This window comes from Rousettus aegyptiacus, unplaced genomic scaffold (genome assembly GCF_014176215.1).
Source record: "Rousettus aegyptiacus isolate mRouAeg1 unplaced genomic scaffold, mRouAeg1.p scaffold_m13_p_3, whole genome shotgun sequence".
Classification (NCBI taxonomy): domain Eukaryota; kingdom Metazoa; phylum Chordata; class Mammalia; order Chiroptera; family Pteropodidae; genus Rousettus; species Rousettus aegyptiacus.
In genome coordinates this window covers 81,889,870-81,909,062 of record NW_023416306.1, presented here as the reverse complement: position 1 = coordinate 81,909,062, position 19,193 = coordinate 81,889,870, and the positions used below count along the sequence as shown (strand labels likewise).

The following is a 19,193-nucleotide window of genomic DNA, read 5'->3' as shown; positions in this document are numbered from 1 at the left end:
CGGCCTCAATCACTTCTACATGGGAGGAGCTGCGCCCATTGAAGACTGGAGGTGGCTGCAAGGCGGGCAGCTCGGCCTTCTGCGGGGTACCTTCAGGGGAGCTTGCCTTCACTGCAGGCGGGCAGCTGGGGGCAGGGCGTGGGCGCGAACACACCCCCCGCAGTGCCCCCAGCGCCCGGCAGGGGGCGCCGTCCCTCAGGCCCACGCCCCACCGGCCCACGCCCCGTCGCACGCCGGGCAGGCCCCCCTCGCGCAGGCGCGCTGCCGCGGGCGGAGGATCGGGCCGCGCTTCCTTTCGCCAGGCCTGCGAGCTTCCTCCCAGCGGAGCCCGGGGCGAGCCGAGCTTGGCCGCCACTGCCGAGCCCACCGCTGCCCTCCCGCTACCGCCCCACCCCGCACCCTGCTCGGGGGTCTTGCCGGGGTGGGGTCCGAGTAGCGCGACTGCCCGGCCGCGCCGCCGTCGCGACCGTGCCCTGGCCAGCCGTCTCTCCCGCCCCAGCCAGCCTGTGACCACCGAAGCCTCCGGGGCGTGGAGCGCGGGGAGCCCCCGCGGCCCCCGATTAAGCGTCCTGGGTGACCCCCGGCAGCCGGCGCGACGTTCCCAAATCGAACCTTGGTGGCGGCGTTCGGAAGCGGAACTCTGCCGGGGCCGCGCCGGCTACATTGTTTCCTCCCCCTATTCCCTCCCGCCCCCCTTCTCCCTTCTTTCTTCCCTCCTCGACCCCCACCGCACGGCCGGCCCCCTGCCTCCATCTGGCTGTCCCTCCTTCCCCTCTCTTCGCACCCATACCTCTTTGTACCGCACCCCCCGGGACCCCTACACTCCTCCCCTCTCCCCCGGCCGCATGGACCGTCCCGCAGGCCGCTGATGCTGCCCGCGGCGAAGTGGCCTGGACCACAGTGCCCCCGTGAGAGGTGAGTGCCTGGCAGGCCTGGCGGAGATGGGTGTCTGAGTGCTTCTCGGGAGAGGAGGGTGGAAGTCTCACATCCCGCTTCTGTTGCTTCTTTTGCAGCTGCCGTCGCGTCCACTCCCATCCCCCACCGCCCTTACCCCCTCCTTCCCGGTTTCGAATTCTCCCGGGAGTCACTGTCAGCCTAACTGGGAGGGGAGCGCAGGAGGGAGGTACTTGCCGTGTGAGTCCCACAGACTTGTCTCAGGCCACACTGAGTCTCTCCCCTTCTTACCCCTGAGTGAGGTCGGGCTGTAGCCCAGAGGGATGGGGTCAGTCTGCACCAGGGTCCTGGAGAATGGGCACTTCGCCATTCCCTGCTCAGGGCCTCCCTGCCGGTTCCCTGGCCTGCCTGGTTCTGACCCCTCCCTCCCTGCCCCACAGAGACCCTGCCGCTCCAGGGAGCCCAGGGCCTAGAGGTTTAGCCTGTTACCTTCAGCCTCCCAGAAGACCGGGCCTAAGCCAAGGGACCTCTGACCCTTGGGTGGGAAAACTGGGCAGGGCCTCTGTCCTGGGTAGAGGTGACACTGGACATTAAGACCATGCCCCCACCTCCCAGCAGCGGGTCAGCCCACTTTCCCAGGCCCCTCAGGGTCCAGGCCAGGTGTCAGGAGGGGCGTGTCCAGCCACCAGATCCTTGGAGATTAATTAGGGGTTCATCTTCCTTCCCATGTAGACCAGGGAACTGAGGCTCAAAGGAAGAAGTTGCTACCCCAGATCCCTGGCAGAGTTTTGCCGTCTGTCCTTCCATCTCTCACTCTGCAGACCTGCGCTGCTGTAGGTGGAAGGCAACCAGGGACACAGGCCCCCAGTCTGGCCCAAAGGACCCTGCGAAGGGAGCATATGCTCCTCTACAGAGGATTGTAGAGGAGGGAGAGGACTCCCAGCCTCAGCTCTGCCTGGCTATGGGCTCAGGCAGCATCTGCACTGCCCATGGGATTACCCCCTGGTACCTGAGGCGGAGTTCCACTGCTGGGAATGTAGTGAGTGTATGGGCACCCATCTGGTGCAGCCCTGGCCCTGAGCTGAAACATGAAACAGCCTGATGGTTTCACTGAGCGGAAACAGGCCCAGCTAGCTTAGGGGCATCCAAGTTCAGAACATGAATAGGATCTGAACGGGAAAGGTGAGAGCCCTGTTTCCACAGGGAGCACCTTACAGCTTTGGCTTAGGGGCTTTGTCAGGGGACACCCAGGGGTCTGTTCCAAGCTCTCCACACAATAGGGGTCCCAATGTGGAACCCTAGCAAGGCAAAGACATCGGGTGAGATTGGGAGTGTGGCAGGATCCTCTTGTTCTTGGAAAGGTGGGAGGTTCCCCGGAGGGTGCTGGGCCATGTCTGAGACCCTGCTCAGGCCTCTGGCCCTTGATTTAAAGTTTTTTCTGGTCACCCTGACATGTGCAGTGGAGGAGACCCATATGTCATGTGCCTGTGAGGCTCCTCTCACCCAGCCCTAACTTCCTTTCCAGCCTGAGGGGCGGACTGAGGCCTGACATGGTTGGGCGCATTTATATAAACTGCGAGCTATATTGGTACGTGGAGGTCTCGAGGCCTTTGTAGAAAGGGTCTGGTTTCAGGCTGGAACGTGTGCAGGGATGTTTTTTATCTTTTTTATCTGATGAGCTTGTTGCCTTTCTCCCTCTCAGGCATGGCTGCATTTCTCTATTGGGTCAGGAGTAAGGAAGGACCAGAAAACAGTCCCCAGCACTACTTCAGTGGACACTAAGCCTCAAGGCGTTGAGCCACCACAGAGCAGCTCAGAGTATAGACAGGGGCTGAGGCCCAAGATCCACAGTGGGACATGGCTGCCCCAATAAGCCACCAGGTGGCTTGATTGGGCAGGACAGCCTGAGTCCAGTTCTGTGCTCCATCTTTTGAGGAATTTTAGGGCCCTGACACATAGTCCCCAAAGAACAGAGATGTATGATCTGAGGAAAAGAAGGTAGAGAGAGACCTTCACATGTCTCAGGAGCTTCCCCATGTCAGAAAAGCCATCCCATGGTAGAAGATGCCCCAGACACCAGGGACAGAGCTGGTGGGGGGGGGGAGGGGCGCAGGCAGGGCCCAGGGAAGCGAATCTGAGCTTATTATGAGAAAACTATGTGTATTAGTTTCTTAATTTAGAAAGTAACAAAACAGCACTACAGGAAATTTAAAAAACAAAACAAAAATCACCCACTATTTCTTCACTGGCCCAGTGACTGTAGCATTTTGGAGTTCCTAGCCAGTCTTAGCTGTTCCCCCACCCCCTTCGTTGCTGTTGTCATTTGAGTGTACATGCCATAACACCTTTTTTCGTTTAACACTGTGTCTGTAGGCGTTTTCTCATGTTGCTGTACGGTCTGTGTAACTTTGCCTCTAAAAAGCTACAGAATTTTCCGAATAGCTGCCACAGCAACCTCACCCAGTCCCTCTTACTAAGCGCATGCACTGTTGTTGCCTACCTGTTGCTGTGGTGGTGGTCAGTACAGGCCCCCAAAGCAGCCAGGCGTATTGGAGAGAGCAGGCAACTTGACACCCAACCGGCATGGGTTCCAGGCCCCGCCATGCCATTTAGGCCCAGGAGGACGGACCTTGGACAAGTCACCCTTTGAGCCAGAGTTCCTTTATATACTCATGAGGGATGGTGATAACCTGTTTTAGAGGGACGTGTGCAGACAGTGTGAACTAATCAATGTGCTAGAAAGAGCCTGGCACAGCCACTAGACTCCATAGGCACTTCGTCAAGAGGGTTGACATTGTTGATGGACCCAACACAGGCTGACTCAACACGGGAGCAAGAGGCCTGGGCCAGGGTTGGCTGATGGTTCACACAGCCAATAGCTGGCCTCTGTCTTGTGGGCCCTTCTGAAACCTTCTGTTCCTGAGCTTCTGGAGTACTCTGGCCAGTGCCATAATCCACCTCCCTGCCTTCCCTTTCCTATCTGTGATTGGCCAGCCCAGATCATTGTCCTGGCCTTAGGAAGATGGTCTACTGCTTGGGTTGAGACCCTACCCATCCCTCTCTTCTCCCAGCATTGGAGCTGAGTGGACAAGGTCTCGTCTCTGAGAGCCCAGCTGCCTCCTGTCCCCCGGCTTCAGCTACTTCGTAGGCCAGCCCTGCATTTCCCCAGTGGAGACAGAGGCCTACTTTCCCTGGGAAAACTGAGACTCGTGCAAGGGACATAGGCATCCTGAGCCCTAATCCAGGGACAGGCATGCTAGCCTCATCTTCCCACCCTTTCCCAGTGGCTAGGGAAAGAAAGAAAGCTAGGGGGAGGCAGGGATTTTAGGGCCTCCCGACTAGCAGTTGTAGAAGAACATAGATGGTTCATAAATCCCTGGAGAAGTCTCGTGTGTTAGCATCCTCCTCTTTGGCAGATGTTCCCCAGTCTAACCTGAGTGTGTACTGAGAAATCACTTGCTTCCTCCTCTTGTTCTGCTTCTCTGGAGACCAGAGAACTGGGAGTGCCCTTCTGGGGCCACCCCATGGATAGGAGGAGGAAACCATTCTCAGCTTGGAATTCCTGGGCCTAGGAGACCATAGCCCCAGATGACCCTAAGATGGCCCAGGACTAACCTAGGCAGAGGGTCCTCTCCCAGGTGGCCCAGTCAATACAGAAGTCTATCAGGCACGTGACTTCGGACTCTGGCTGCCAGACTTCTGCCTATAGAGTATTTCCCTTCTCCCTGGTCTTGGTTCAGGGGAAGTGGGTATTACAACTGCTCTCCTGTCTCACAGCTTAGACTGGGATGAGGTCACAGGGTGGGGTCCTTTCTAAGATGCTGGTCCGGCTGGGGTGAGCCCTTTGGGTGTTTCTCAGTCCCCCGCTCCCTGGTTAGGGACAGGATGGGTGGAGGAGCAGGCCACCCCCCATACCAGGCAGGGAGCACTGCCTCCCTTCCTCCTCTCCTCTGGGTCCCTTCATCCAAGGGCTGGAAATAGAATCTGCTAAGTAATGATTAAAGTCAAATTTAGACCTAAAAATAAAGAGCTGGTGAAGGAAGAGCTGGTGTGCTCCCTGTGTGGCTAAGGGGAGAAGCAAGCAAGGGAAGACTAGCTTCAGGGGGCCAAGGCCCTCCTTCCTGGGAGAGGCCACAGCCCACTGGGGTATCAGGAGGGCTCTACCAATTGTGGGGTCTCTTAGCAGGATGCAGCCTGCACCAATTGGGGCAGGACCAGGGAGAGAGTCCCATTTTTCTCAAGGGGAAACTGAGGCCCAGAAGTGATCTATCCAGCAACTGTCTGGTACCTCCCCTTGGCAGGCCCCCAGAGATCTGAGGGTCCCACACAGCCTATCTCACCCTTTTTGTCTGTTCAGTTTCTCTTCCTGGTTTTGAGGTACTGTGATGAGAGCAGCTTCTCATCAAACACTAGCTGTGTATGCCTCGGTGGGGTTGGGCCTCCAACCGCAGCTTCCCTCCGCCTCCCCCCCCACCCCCACCTCTTCCGTGGTCTGGGCCCTGAGTTGCAGGAGCAAGCAGAAGAGAGGCTGCCTGGTAACTCTCTCTGCCTCTCCTGCTTTCTGCACAGTAGGAAGCCTGTGGGTGGGTGAAAACCTGGGTGTCATCTGACGCCTGCCCAACCTGGCTGCTACTTCTCAGCTCTGCCCAGCACCTGGTCCTCACCCAGAAGCAGGCATCTGTGGCCTGTGTTGTCCACGCTGCAGGGAGACTGGAAGGGGACAGTGAAGAAGGAAACTTGAGAGCTCCCCTGCTGGCCAGTAGGGAGACCAGATTCAGAGAGAAGTCAGTTAGGGGAGGCCTGTGGTTCTGACTTCCTGGCAGGGTTGGTGGGAACTCAGAAGCTGGGGATCTGTGTAGGCCGGAACAGCTAGGAGGACTTCCTGGAGGGGAAGGGCCATGAAAATCAAGAAGCATTTGCAGAAGAGGCAGGGTTGGGGCCGAGGTCCTTGCTAGGAGCTTCTATCCTCTTTAGGGCTGCTAGCTTCTCTAGTTGCTGTGTGGCCCTAGACAAACTGTTCGCTTCTCCGTGTGAGGCAGGGTATGGTAGATGAGGAATGGACACAGATGTAACCTGTGCTTCCCAGAGCAGGAGGGCCAAGCTCTGGGCAGCTGCCCTCCTCACCTATCTGTCCATTTTCAGAATGTCATCTGTCCTGCCTAAGGAAAGGTTGGTTGGAGGTTTTTCTTCTGACAGATATGAGCTCAACATCTTGATCTAGCCCTGGGAAGCTGGATGATGCTGCTTAGAGCCTGGTTCTTTTTCTGTCAAACAGATCAACTGAAAACCTCACAGGGTTTTTGGAAGATTAAGTAACTAAGGCAGGATGGGCTGGTAAACTCTTGTTTTGTATTTTCATTTTTTCACAGCTCATCCTTCTTGGGGAAGGTATCGATACCCACCTTCTCCCTCACGTGGGCAGCAAGGCTGTATGTCCTATGTTGGGCCCCATTGCTTTTCCTTCTGAGCTGTGTGTTCTGTGGGCCCCATTGTGAGATGGAAAGACCAGGAATTTGAGGCCAAAGTTCTAGACAGGTTATGAGCCTCTGGGCCTCAGTCTGCCCATCTGTAACATGGCTAGGAGACTTCGGGTGAGGGACAAGGACACTCCATGATTTCTAAGGGCTTGTTGGAGGTCAGTGCTGAGAGGCTTTATGTAAATATAGGCAAATGAAGATGCAAACACTACAGCCTATGTTGAGAAGCCAACAGAGGACTGTAGGAGGGCTCTGGGGAAGCCCCAGTTCCCACTGCCCAGTGCACGTAGGTAATTAGACTCCTGAGCAGTAATTAGAAACCTTTCTGTGTCAGCCTCCAGCCACAGGGGACCTGGGAGAAGAGATTCCCATTGGCCTCCTCACTCTAGCCTCTACCTTTCCCAAACCGCTAGATGGAATTTCCAGTCCCATCAAACCATTGGGGACAAGAAAAAGCCAGAGAGTTGCTGTAATTTCCTTTTTAACATTTTTCAGCCATTAAACTCATCCTTCCCCTTAGAGCAGGGTTGCTGAAGGCTGAGGGAGCTCCAGGGGTGGGGGTCAGGCAGCACACACTGGAGCCAAAATGAAACTGCCTTTCCAGCTCTTCCTGAACCTTCAGGGAAGTTTAGGCATCTCCAAGCATCTTGTGCCCAGTTCTGCTGCCCAACCCTGAGATATCTGCGCAGTGGGGGTGCTGAAGGCTCTGGGACTACCTGCCTGGGTCAGCTGCAACCCTCTACCCAATGGCCCGGTATGTGGCCAGGGGCGTCCCAGTGCCCACAGCCTGGGTGTCCTTTGCAGAACCAGAGGTGGGGCTGATTTTACTGCTGCCAAACCAGCCTAACTGCTGGCAGTGCCCCACCCTTCTCGAATACACTGCCCTTTTGGGGTGGGGGTGGGAGTGGGTGCCCAAATCAAAAACTCAGTTCTGCTTATGTCCATCCTGTGACCTGTCAGAAACCTCGGGCTGGCTTCAAAGCCTCTGTGGACCCCCACCTTGAGCTTTCTTCAGCCTTAATTAACTCCCTCTGTACCACAATTTGGAATCTTAAGTCTGACCTGATCTAGTTCATCCCCCTCTTAGTCACTTCTACTTAAAATCCTCCCAGTTCCAGCTCCCCTCCCCTTCTTCCTTGAAGCCTTCCCAGGTTGCCCACGTCTCCTGTCTGTTGAAGCACTGAGCACATCCAGATGGTTTGCATCTTGTTGAGGCATCAAGTGGAGTTCTTGGGACCTCACAGGCAGGACCTTCTGGACCCTTTCCTTCTCCTGCCCATCCTAGCCCATCCAAGCATGGGACTGGGTATATAGGGAGGTTTCTGAAACACTGGCTATAAGAATGAGAAGGCAAGGTGAACTTAACTGTTGCCTCTAGTGACTGCCTGTGCTCTACCTCCCAGACTCCAGCTGGGTCCTGTGGCAGAAGCAGAGCCTCTGGGGGCCTTGGCCCTGAGTTCCCCCCAGGTCTCTTGTGTACTTCCCCTTTTAGTGGATATTTTTAGCTGGGTGTAAACAGTTACTGAAGGCTCCCACGCCCCATTAGGCAGTGGCGTTTTGGTGGGGGGTAGGGCAGGAACCCCTTGACCTACCCGGGCCCTCAGTGCTTACTTGGCTGTAGGGGTCTAAAACTGCCCCCAGAGCAGAGAAAGGGCAGCCCAGAGTTTTTGCCCCCAACCCTGCCAGCCCGACTCCCAAGAAAGGCCTGTCTGAGGCTGTGGCCACTGACCTCAGCCCTTGGGCACAATGCCCAGCCTGTTCCCGGGACCCTAGCACAAGGACTTCTGGGAGCAGGGTTTGGGGCAGGAAGTCAGAGTGAAGCATTGACTTCACAAAGTTCCCTGTCCCCTACCCTATGGGGGTGGGGTAACAGCTGCTGTCCTTTGGGGTTAAATATAGTCCTGTCGGTTATGAGACCTCAGTGTGGTGCAGCCACCCTAGCTTCCCTTTTCGTTTGTTGGTTCATTCATTCATCCAGCTCTCATTTACTGAACAGCCACTCTGGGCCCAGCCCATGCTGGGGCCATGAGTCAACCCCCAGCTCTTACCCAGCAGAGCTCCCAAGCCAGGATCAGTGAGGTTCTTGCTGGAGCATGGGAATGTGTGAGAGGCTATGGAGCCCCAGAGCAGCTAACACAGCTGGGGGACCAAGGAACGCTCTTGGCAGAGGTGGCTTTCAAAAAGTTATATATTTTCAGTCTTATTTTTAGGGGAAAGGTAATAAATGTGGCTTAAAAAAATATGTCAAAAAGGGCCATAGCAAATATACAGCGAAAAGTCAGTTTTCCTTAAACTTGATGCTATTCCCCCTCCTCATCCCAGAGGCAACCTCTGTTGTCAGTTTCTTCTGTCTTTCAAAGATAAGTTATGTATATCCGAGTTTAGGGATGAATTGCGTGTCACCTTGAAAAACACAATTTGTAATGTACCATGGATCATGTCCTGCACCATGCTCTTTTTTACGGCCTTTTGCGTATTTCAAACCTACTAAAAAGCTGAAATTATAGTATAATGAATATCCATACATCCTTTACCCAGATCCATCAGTTCTTAACATTTTGCCACATTTGCTTTACCTCTTCTTTTGTATACATTGGACACGTGTGTATATGTATTTTTTTTTGCTGATTTATGTGAGTGTTAGTTGCAGGCATCATACCTTTCACTCCCAAGTATTGTAGCGTGGATCGCTTACATAACCATAATATCATGGTCACACTTAATATTATCTAACATTTCCATTTTCCCAATTGTGTCCAAATGATTTTTTATAGCTTTTTTTCCCCTTCTCATGCAGAATCAGATTCAGAATCACTAGTTGAATCTTATCATTATGTTTCTTTTTTCTCCGGCTTTATTGAGCTATAATTGACGTATAACATTGTGTAAATTTAAGGTATACAGTGTGATGATTTGATACGCGTATATTGCAAAACAATTACCGTAATAAGGTTAGATAACATATCTTTCACCTGATGTAATTATCATTTTGTTGTTGTGTCATGTCCCTTCAATGTCTTAATTAATGTAGAATATTCCCCAGTCTTTGTTTTGTCTTTTATGACATTGACTTTAAGGGTTCAGGCCAAATATTTGGGCTCTGTCTGATTTTGTCTTTCTGACGGGAGTCAGGCTGAGCAGCTCTGCGGAATACCACACTGGAAGCTGTGCCTCCTCAGTACATCGTAGCAGGAGGCAGTCAGTGTCACTTCTCTCACTATTGGTGATGCTTGATTTGCCAGCACTTGGTTAATGAGGTGTCTGCCAGATCTCCCTATTGTGAAGGTGCTTTTTCCTTTTTCTGATTGTTCTGTGTGGTAGTACTTGGAAGCTGCATCCAGTAGCTTTTCCTTCCAATGATTTGGTCTGGCTTTTGCCATTTCTACATACTTTGTCATGAGGAATGTTGTGTATCAGCAGCTGAAGATGTGTTCTGGCCCTATCACATCTGGAGTATATTGTTCTCTTTGAGGGCTATCTGGTCATTTATTTATTTGGTCCCTTATTAATGGACATAGAGATTGTCTTTTGATCTCTTTCCACTATAAACAGTATTGCAGGGACTGTCCTGTTACATTTTTTTGGCACATGTGCAACAGAAGCATTTCTTCTGCTGCGACCTGAAGATAGAGTGGAGTTTCCTTGGGTAGAGCAAGGGGAGAGAGTAAGAGGGGAATGCCAAGGCAGAAGGTGTGAACGGCAGGTGGGAAACAAGTGTTGCTGAGATGCTGGAGATCTGAGATCCAGCAAGTCTCAGAAAAGTCAAGTGACTTTCCCAAGGTCACACAACCAGTTGGCTGAGCAAAGAACAGGACTCAGAGCCCTTGAGTCCCAGGACAGTGTTTCTGCACAGCCTCCATAAAGTGGCCTGAAACCAGATTCACATAACCCTAAAAAAGGCCGCTGTGCCTTACCTAGGCCAGCCTGGAGGCTTAGGTTTGTACCAATCCCTCCTAGCCAGTCTGGCTTTTAGGCCATGACCTGGAGGGGGACAGCCCGGCTGGACCCTCAGGGCCTTAAGGGTGGCCCCTAGCCTTCAAGGCTGCTAAGCCACCCTGGGCTGTGCTAGGGAGGAGCTGTCAATAGTCCAAAGCTCCTATGGTCAGGGTTTCTATGTCAAGGCAGGCCTTGTTCCTGGCCCTGAGAGGCAGCAACTCCAGTCCTCAGAATAGCCCTGAAGCTGTGGAGTTACCACCAACCCAATGTACAGATGGGGATATCATATCCTCAGGTTTCAGCCAATAGAGCAGAGGGAAGGAGATAGCTCCATCCTCTCGTTTCCAGATCTCCTGTTGCGTTGCCCAAGCACAGTCCCTCGAAGAAGGCCACCCTGGCCACCACCTCCTGGGCTTGCCCCCTTCTGAGCACTGCTTGCTTCTCTCCTCCTGTGCACACTTTCTCTCCTGGGCCAGTGTGGTCGTGGCATGGTGTGGGCAGAGGAGGCAGGGAGGCACAGGGGTGAGGAAGGACTAGCCTGAGGGCTCACATGTCAGTGGGGCAGGATGCTCACTCAACTTGTGACTTCAGCAAGGCCTCTTGGCTTTGCTCGGGGTCCCCATCTGTAAAATGGGGGTAATAATAGCTTCCCCCTCAGGATTTGACAAGTTATAACATTCTGCAGATGGGACCTGGCACAGAATAAGTGCTCAGAAAACAGGGCCTGTATTATTTTTATTATCATCAAGTCACTGGGGAGTCAGTGGCAGCAGATGCAGGCTGGGAAAAGAGAGTTTGCAAACACAGCTGAGAGAGTGACTAATGGTGCCACAGCCTCCATGCCCTCCTGCAGTGGCTTCCAGGTTTTTGGGGGTGGGGAGAGCAGGTGGGGAAACAGAGAGCTAGCAGAGCCCCTATTCAGAAGGGTCTGAAGTTTGAGGGCCCCAGTTTCAGGTCTGGGCCACCCATCACCCCTAACTAGCTGTGTTAGCTCAGGTAAGTTGTACAACCTTGGGAACCTCAGTTTCTGCTTCCATAAAATAGGGGTAAGGCGCTCATGGCTCCCATAGTATACGGACCATGGGAGCCCAGGGGATGGTTCCTGGATTCGAGCTGGCTTAGTTGTGTGAATGTGTATGTGCAGGTGTGGGGAGACAAAGCTCATCCTCCTTGGGCCTCAGTCTTCCTATCAGATGTCAGAGGCTGACCGGCTAGCCTTTGGGGAAGGGAAGAAAGGCCGGGGACTGGGGATGGGGGCTGGTGCAGTTTATGCCAGGTCCTGCACCAGACACTTCCAAGTCCATGGCCTCATTCCATTCCCTCCATAGCCTCCTTGCAGGGCATCCTTGTCCCTACCTCTCAGGTTGAGGGATCTAAATGCTCAGAAGGGTTGAGTCATTTGCCTGAGTTGCCCACTTGACAGAGCCAGATCTGCCTGACTCTAGACCCAGGAGTGAGGCCTAGAAGCTGGTGGTTCTCCCAGCTCTATATTCCGTGGCTCCTCCTAGTCTCCAAGACCACATGCTCTGCTGCTGAGGCCCCCAGGCCCCATGGCCCTCAGAAGCAAACCCTGGTTCCTCACATTAGTGTTTGAAGTTCCTGTGCCCTGCAAGATTTATGCCAGGCTCACTCTAGACAGTTTCTACAGAAGACTGATGGTGCTCAGATGGCTAGGGTCTGTCTCTCACCCTCCCTCACCATGGGCTTCCAGCTAAGCCAGCTTCTCACGGCTGTGCCTGTCTCTACCCCAGCACCTTTGCTCAGGGTGTCAAACCAACCTGAGGTGCTCTCTCCAGCCCGCTCTGCCTATCTTTCTAACCCCTCCAGTCTCAGAGCTCAGCTCCAACATTCCCTCCTCTAGGAAGCCCACCTAGTAAGCTCTGCAGTCCTTGCTGACCTCACATCCCTAGACACTTGCACTCAAATGAATTCTACCACTGCCAAGAGTGGGGTAGGTGGTCATGTTTGAGAAGTCACTAACCCTGTCAAAGCCCCAGCCCCTCTGCTTCCTGAGACAGGTACAAGTATATGTGTGTTCGATGCATTGTCTTGCTGCTCTTGGGGTGTGGGGTTGGTTAGGGTAGCTCTTTTGAAGAGTTAACTTTTTGAAGTAAATATACACACCAAAAAGTGCACCAGTCATAAGGGTACAGCTCAGTGAATTGCCGCAGAGAGAACCCACCCCCGACAGGGCTCAGATAATCGCATAACCAGCACCCAGAGGCCTCTCTCATGCCCCTTCTAGTCACCACTCCCTCCCAAGGGCAGTCGCCAGCCTGCACCATGGGTTAGGCCTGATTTTGAACTTTATACAAATGGAATTACATGGCAGGTGCTTGTCTGTGACTGGCTTCTTGTTTAACCTTATGTTTAGAAGTTCTTCAGTGCAGTTTCATAGCTGTAGCTTATTGATGTTCACCACAGCAGTGTTCCATTCTGCAGATGTAACCACAGGGTGTCCACCTGACTCTTGGTGGGCATCTGGGCAGTTTTCAGTTTCAAGTTTATTACAAATCGTGCTGTAGTGAGTGCTCTTGTGCCTGCATCTGTGGACACCTGCCCTGTTTTCTCATGGGTGTGCACCCAGAGGTGGGACAGCCACACCATGGGTAAGTGTACCTCGGCTTTAGAGATACCACCTGGGCAAGTTTTTATAGATGAAGGAACTAAGACACTTACAAAGGACAGGTGACTTTTCCAAGTCACATAGCACCTTCCCCAGGATCACAGAACTGCCCTGGGCCCCCTTCCCCACAGACCAGTTAGCTAGCATTGGGCTTTGGGTTGGTAGGGCAGATGGCACTGGTGCTACTCAGCCCCCAAACCTCCTTTGCCTCTATTGACCATTCTTTTGGGTAGTAAGCCCCCTATTGGCTTAGGGTTGGTGACCCCTCCATCGCTGGTGGTCCCCAGTCATCAAGCTTCAGCCCCCTTCCTACTTCAGTGCCTTTAGCCTGCCAAGACTGGAGAAGGCTGCCCTCGTCCCATTCCCAACCCTGGCCACCTGTTCGTATTGCTGTGGAGAGGAGTATAATCTCAGGGACTTGCGGAAGGAGCCATCTCTTCATACCGCTCTTTGCTCTTCCTTTTCTTTGCACAGCTCCCATGGTACCAAGTGACAGGTCAGCTTTCCTGTGACACGGGGACACCAGATCTTCTGAGACGATGTCAGCAATACAGGTGCCACAGGGGCAGGGTCTAGGACAGTTGAGCATCCCTGTCACCCCATGGGGCTGCTGAGCAGAAGAGAGAATGAGGGCTCAGATCAGTTTGCTCCCCTTTTTCCTAGCCGTCTGTCCCAGCCCTGGCTTCCAACAAAATGGAATTCCAGGGTGTGCTGTCAGACACAGGGCCCTCCAAATGAGAGCACAGGTCTGGGGCAGTGTGGGAATCTCATGGGAGGGGTTGCCTTGCCCAGGCTCAAAGGGGCCAGCCAAGAGCTGTGACCTCAAGGGTGTGTGGGCAGGTGGGTAGAGAGGGGACCCGAGCTGCACCCACCCACTTGTCGCCTGTCCTACAGGCCGCCTGGCCATCCGGTACAGAATGTATTGCCAAGTACAACTTTCATGGCACTGCTGAGCAGGACCTTCCCTTCTGCAAGGGAGACGTGCTCACCATTGTGGCCGTCACCAAGGTAATCGGGAGTCTCACATGCCTACCCCCTCCACCTCCCACATCTGGGGTCCTGGTTCCACCGCAGGGAAGGGTGGGTCTGAGAGCATGTCTTGGCTGCCCTTTCCCCAGGACCCCAACTGGTACAAAGCCAAGAACAAGGTGGGCCGTGAGGGCATCATCCCAGCCAACTACGTCCAGAAGCGGGAGGGCGTGAAAGCTGGCACGAAACTCAGCCTCATGCCGTGAGTACTGATGAGGGGGCCCCTCTCCCAGTCTGGAAAGGAGGGAAGATGAGGAGCCCTAGTTCCCCTAGACGAGAGTCAGGGAAACAGGGAGGTCAGAGGAAAGGGCTGGAGTGTCCTGAGGGCTTCTCAAAATGAGAGGAAATATGTTGATGCTGTACCTCAAAGGAGGTGAATGGGGCTGGGCCTGCAGAGGGAAGGGTGGGAAGAAAGGGAAGGCCTTCAGAAAGTAGAGCCTGGAAGATACACGGAGAGGCTGGCAGAGGCACCAGGCTTCATACCCTTGGGCCACCGTGACCCCTGGCCTGGCTGTCCCTCAGCTGGTTCCATGGCAAGATCACACGGGAGCAGGCAGAGCGACTTCTGTGCCCTCCAGAGACAGGCCTATTCCTGGTGCGAGAGAGCACCAACTACCCTGGCGACTACACACTATGCGTGAGCTGCGACGGCAAGGTGGAGCACTACCGCATCATGTACCATGCCAGCAAGCTCAGCATCGACGAGGAGGTGTATTTTGAGAACCTCATGCAGCTGGTGGAGGTGAGCCGCAGCACCTATGGGCCTGGATGCCAGCTCCAGTCTCACACTTCTCTCTGGGTGACCTTGGGAGCGTCATGTAGCCTTTGTGAGCCTGCATTTCCTCATGCCTCGATGGAGCACCTGCCACGTGCTAGGGTGCATCTCTGACCCCACAGTACCACCACAGGGAGGGTGGCAGTATCCCCATTTCACAGGCCAGGAAATGAAAGTTCAGAGCAAGTAAGGGACCTGGTGGAGGTCATACAGCTATAGATTCAGGACTTGAATCTGAGTCTGTCCTACCCCAGAACAAGCTTCCTTCCAGCCACTCATGGAACTACATGCCCAAGCAAAAGGATGAGCTACACCTTGATGGCCAGGGTTCCCCGAGCTCCTGCACCTGCATGGGTGTGCCCACATGTCCCTAAAGTTCCTGAGGCCAGCTCTGCCATCCCTGGCCAGGCCATTCCTGGCATCCAGTAGTCCCAGACAGCTTCCCAGATACCTCCTGCACTCAATCTTAGCTCCCTTCCCCTGCAGTCCTGGCTTGGCCTCTGGCAGGGGAGGGACTTGGGCATACCTGACTACAGGCTGGTGTCTGGACTGAGTCAGGGCTTGCCCTCTGCCTGGGAATGCTTGTAAGGCCCAGAATGGTAGCAACAGTGGAGAATCTGTCCAGCACCTGGGTGTGGGGCGGCATAGGCAGTAGGCCATATATCAAGAGTCTGGGGCCTCCCTAAGCCCAGACTTGCCAGAAATAGGGAACCCTTCCTACCCAAAGTACTCTGGGGTTGAGTGGAACGAGCCTCTGCCACCCTCTGGTGGTCAGACCTGGGTAGTGCATGTGAGCTTCTGGTGAGCGTCCCTGTTCCCTGCAGCACTACACCTCAGATGCAGACGGGCTCTGCACTCGGCTCATCAAGCCAAAGGTCATGGAGGGCACAGTGGCAGCTCAGGATGAGTTCTTTCGCAGTGAGTACCACCCTCACCCCCATTCCTCACTTTCCTACCCACCACCTGCTACCCAGGCTTCTTGGCATTACCCCATCCCGGAGGCTCTGGAAACCTCTAGGGAACCCCACGTGTTATAGCTCAGTCAGCCTCTGTCGCTCCTGCTGTGAACTCTGCTCCAGCAAAACACCCCCCACTAAACCCCCTCCCCCTCCACTAGGTGGCTGGGCGCTGAATATGAAGGACCTGAAGCTGCTGCAGACCATTGGGAAAGGGGAGTTCGGAGGTGAGTGAGTGGGGCTGGGAGCCCTGTGAGGGGCCAAGGGACTGTGCAGAGTCCAGAAACAACCCCCGGCTCTCTCCCTGCAGATGTGATGCTAGGTGATTACCGAGGGAACAAAGTCGCTGTCAAGTGCATTAAGAATGACGCCACTGCCCAGGCCTTCCTGGCTGAAGCCTCAGTCATGACGTGAGTTGGGCAAGGAGTGGTGGGTGGGGAGTTTGCCTGGCACAGGCAAGGGATGAGGAGGCTTGGCAGGGTCTGACCACCTCTCCTGCCCCAGGCAACTTCGACATAGCAACCTGGTACAGCTTCTTGGCGTGATCGTGGAGGAGAAGGGTGGGCTCTACATCGTCACCGAGTACATGGCCAAGGTGCGCTCCTGCCCGGTGACCCATCTCTTGTGCTGGAATTGAACACTGGGGCTTTCCAACTGCCCCAAGCCCCCCACAGTGCCCTTGGGCTGCTTTCAGTCCCTTCCCTCCAACTGAGCTTTGAAGTCTCCAGGGCTCAGCTTTTGTCCAGGCTCATCATTTATTCACTATGTCCTTGGACAAGTTGTGTCACCTCTCTGTCAATTTACTCATCTGTGAAATGGAGATACTAACAAAGTTTACCTCTGAGACTGATGAGAATTAAGAGATAATGCATGAAAATAGCTAAGTACAGTGTCCAGCATGTAGAATCCAACATTCATGTTGACTCCTTGAGGCCATGCTCCTCCCCTTTTCTCACCCTTTACCCAGCCTCAAGTGCACTGTTCCTGAGGGCTGGAGGGCAAGTCTGACTATGGGCTGGTGGGTCTGTCTCTTCTGCCCCAGGGGAGCCTGGTGGACTATCTACGATCACGTGGTCGGTCGGTGCTGGGCGGAGACTGTCTCCTCAAGTTCTCACTGTGAGTGAAGCAGCCCCTGGGGGAGGGGACCCCACCCTGTTATGGGAGCCCATCTGAGGGGACATGTGGCCGGCTCGCCCCCAGAGACGTCTGTGAGGCTATGGAATACCTGGAGGGCAACAACTTTGTGCACCGTGACCTGGCTGCTCGTAATGTGCTGGTGTCTGAGGACAATGTGGCCAAGGTCAGCGACTTCGGCCTCACAAAGGAGGCCTCCAGCACCCAGGACACAGGCAAGCTGCCAGTCAAGTGGACAGCCCCCGAGGCTCTGAGAGAGAAGGTGAGTGGGCCTCCCCCCACGGCATCAGCAGTGGTGGACAGGGGTCCTGGATCACCCCACCCTCAAATTCCCAGTATCTAACACTATTTTTCCCACCCAAATGGCAGAAATTCTCCACCAAGTCTGACGTGTGGAGTTTCGGAATTCTTCTCTGGGAAATCTACTCCTTTGGGCGAGTGCCTTATCCAAGAATTGTGAGTATGGGTGCTGTGGCTGGGGCATGGCTGGGGCTGAGAGAGGGGTTGGCAGGGTATGGGGCCTCCCTGGGCCTTGCCTCCTGTCTGAGGCCGAGAAGCCATAGACTTACCCTCAGGGCCTTCCAGGCCACTTCCTGGCCCTGAGTCTGAGGTGGAGCTGAAGGGGATCCCTGAAGAGGAATGCTGAGTAGGGAGTCCCCTCCAGGGGTTAGGTCCTACACAGACTCACCACCCCACTGCCTGCAGCCCCTGAAGGATGTCGTCCCTCGGGTGGAGAAGGGCTACAAGATGGATGCCCCCGACGGCTGCCCGCTTGCAGTCTACGAAGTCATGAAGAACTGCTGGCAGCTGGACGCTGCCACGCGGCCCTCCTTCCTGCAGCTCCGCGAGCAGCTCGAGCACATCAAAACCCACGAGCTGCACCTGTGACGGCCGGCCTCGCCCAGGTCATGGGCCTGTGGGGACTGAACCTGGAGAGACTGTGGACCTCGTGCTCCCTTGCTGGGCCCAAGCCTGAACTGGGCCCAGTGGGCCAGTGGGCCTCTTTCCTCTGTCTCAGCCTGCGCCCCTTCTGGCCCCATAGGGATCCCACCTACGCTTGGCACCTTCTCTCATGGACCCACCTGTGGGGCTTAGGGAGCCCCACTGAGGGACCAAGAAGGGACGAGGCTGAGGAGCGGGAGGCAGATGCCCCCACCGTGGTCAGGCTTCTTCTGGCCTCCTATCTCTCACCTTCCTAGAGTTTTATTCCTTTTTTTGAGATTTTTTTCTTCTGTGTGTTTATTTTTTATTATTTTTCAAAATAAGGAGAAAGAAAATACCCAGGAAATGGGCATTTTACAAGAAGTACGAATCTTATTTTTCCTGTCCTGCCCACAAGGGTTGGGGAGACCAGGCCCCTCTTCAGGGACCCATTGCCCCAGCCTTGTACCCCAGTCCATGTTTCATGTCGCCTCGGTCGCCCTGTGTTTGCGCTTGATCATGTTGCACTGTTTGCATGCGCCCGAGGCGGACGTCTGTCAGGGGCTTGGAGCTCATGTGTGCTGCCGCCCGCCTGCCTTGTGAGATGGAATCGTAATAAACCACTCCATGAGGACTCCGCTGCCCGGCCTCGGCGCTTACTCCGCCGAGCCTGCCTGTCCCCCCTGCCCCCCATCCCCATGCCATCTTGTCCATCCCCCTGTTTCTGTGAGTGGGGCTGTGCTTGCCCTGTGAGTGGAGCGGGTGGGGAGCACGGTGGGGAGAGGTGGCCGCCGCTTTGTGTCAGCTGCACGAGCGAGTGTCCTGTGTCTGCCATGGGGGAGCTCTCACCACCTGCCCTCCTCCTCTGTCCTGCTACAGCCGAGGCTTGGCCATCTGGGCTCTGGGGCCCCATCCACAGGGTAATGCCTGGGGTCTCGGCTGCCTCTCCCACTGTGTTGTTCAAGCCATCCATACAAGGAGGGCAGGAGCCAAGGACGGAGCAGGGAGGAAGCCAGGCCTGACCAGTTGGAGATGGGGTCCCACTGGTAGGAGGCCAGGTAGATAACTCATGCCTCACAGAAGATGTTGACCCTAAAAGGAGAGAGGAGGGAGGCTCTGAGCTGTGGTGGTTTTCATGGTTCACCTGAGACGTAAGAGCACTGCCCTATCTCCACCCCTGTGCCTGAGGACGTAAACGTGGGGGGCCTCTCCAGGAGGACACAGATGGAGAATGAGGACCAACCATGGCATTTTCTTCCCCTCAGGTTCCCCAGGGGCAAATGGTCAGTGTAGAACCTCTAAAGGTCAGGGGAAGGCTCACTTCATTCACTGAGGCAGCTGAGGGTCCCCTTGTCCAGTTGGGGCGCTCTCTGACCTTTCCTGCCCCAACCAGCAAGGCCTGAAATCCAGGGAGTTCTGACCTTGCAGTGTTCTTTGTGCCTGCA

At 54.8% G+C, this 19,193-nt stretch overlaps 1 protein-coding gene across 1 annotated transcript; it reads left to right on the top strand.

Annotated features, from left to right (window-relative positions):
- Positions 1-277: 277 nt before the first annotated feature.
- On the top strand, positions 278-18,388 carry CSK (C-terminal Src kinase). The gene is made up of 13 exons (XM_016144151.2): positions 278-915; positions 13,408-13,487; positions 13,828-13,941; positions 14,052-14,164; positions 14,485-14,704; positions 15,562-15,655; positions 15,855-15,920; positions 16,004-16,103; positions 16,198-16,288; positions 16,736-16,809; positions 16,894-17,089; positions 17,197-17,283; positions 17,533-18,388. The coding sequence occupies exons 2-13, from the start codon at positions 13,473-13,475 to the stop codon at positions 17,713-17,715; spliced, it is 1,353 nt and encodes a 450-aa protein (XP_015999637.1). The 5' UTR covers positions 278-915; positions 13,408-13,472; the 3' UTR covers positions 17,716-18,388.
- Positions 18,389-19,193: the final 805 nt, after the last annotated feature.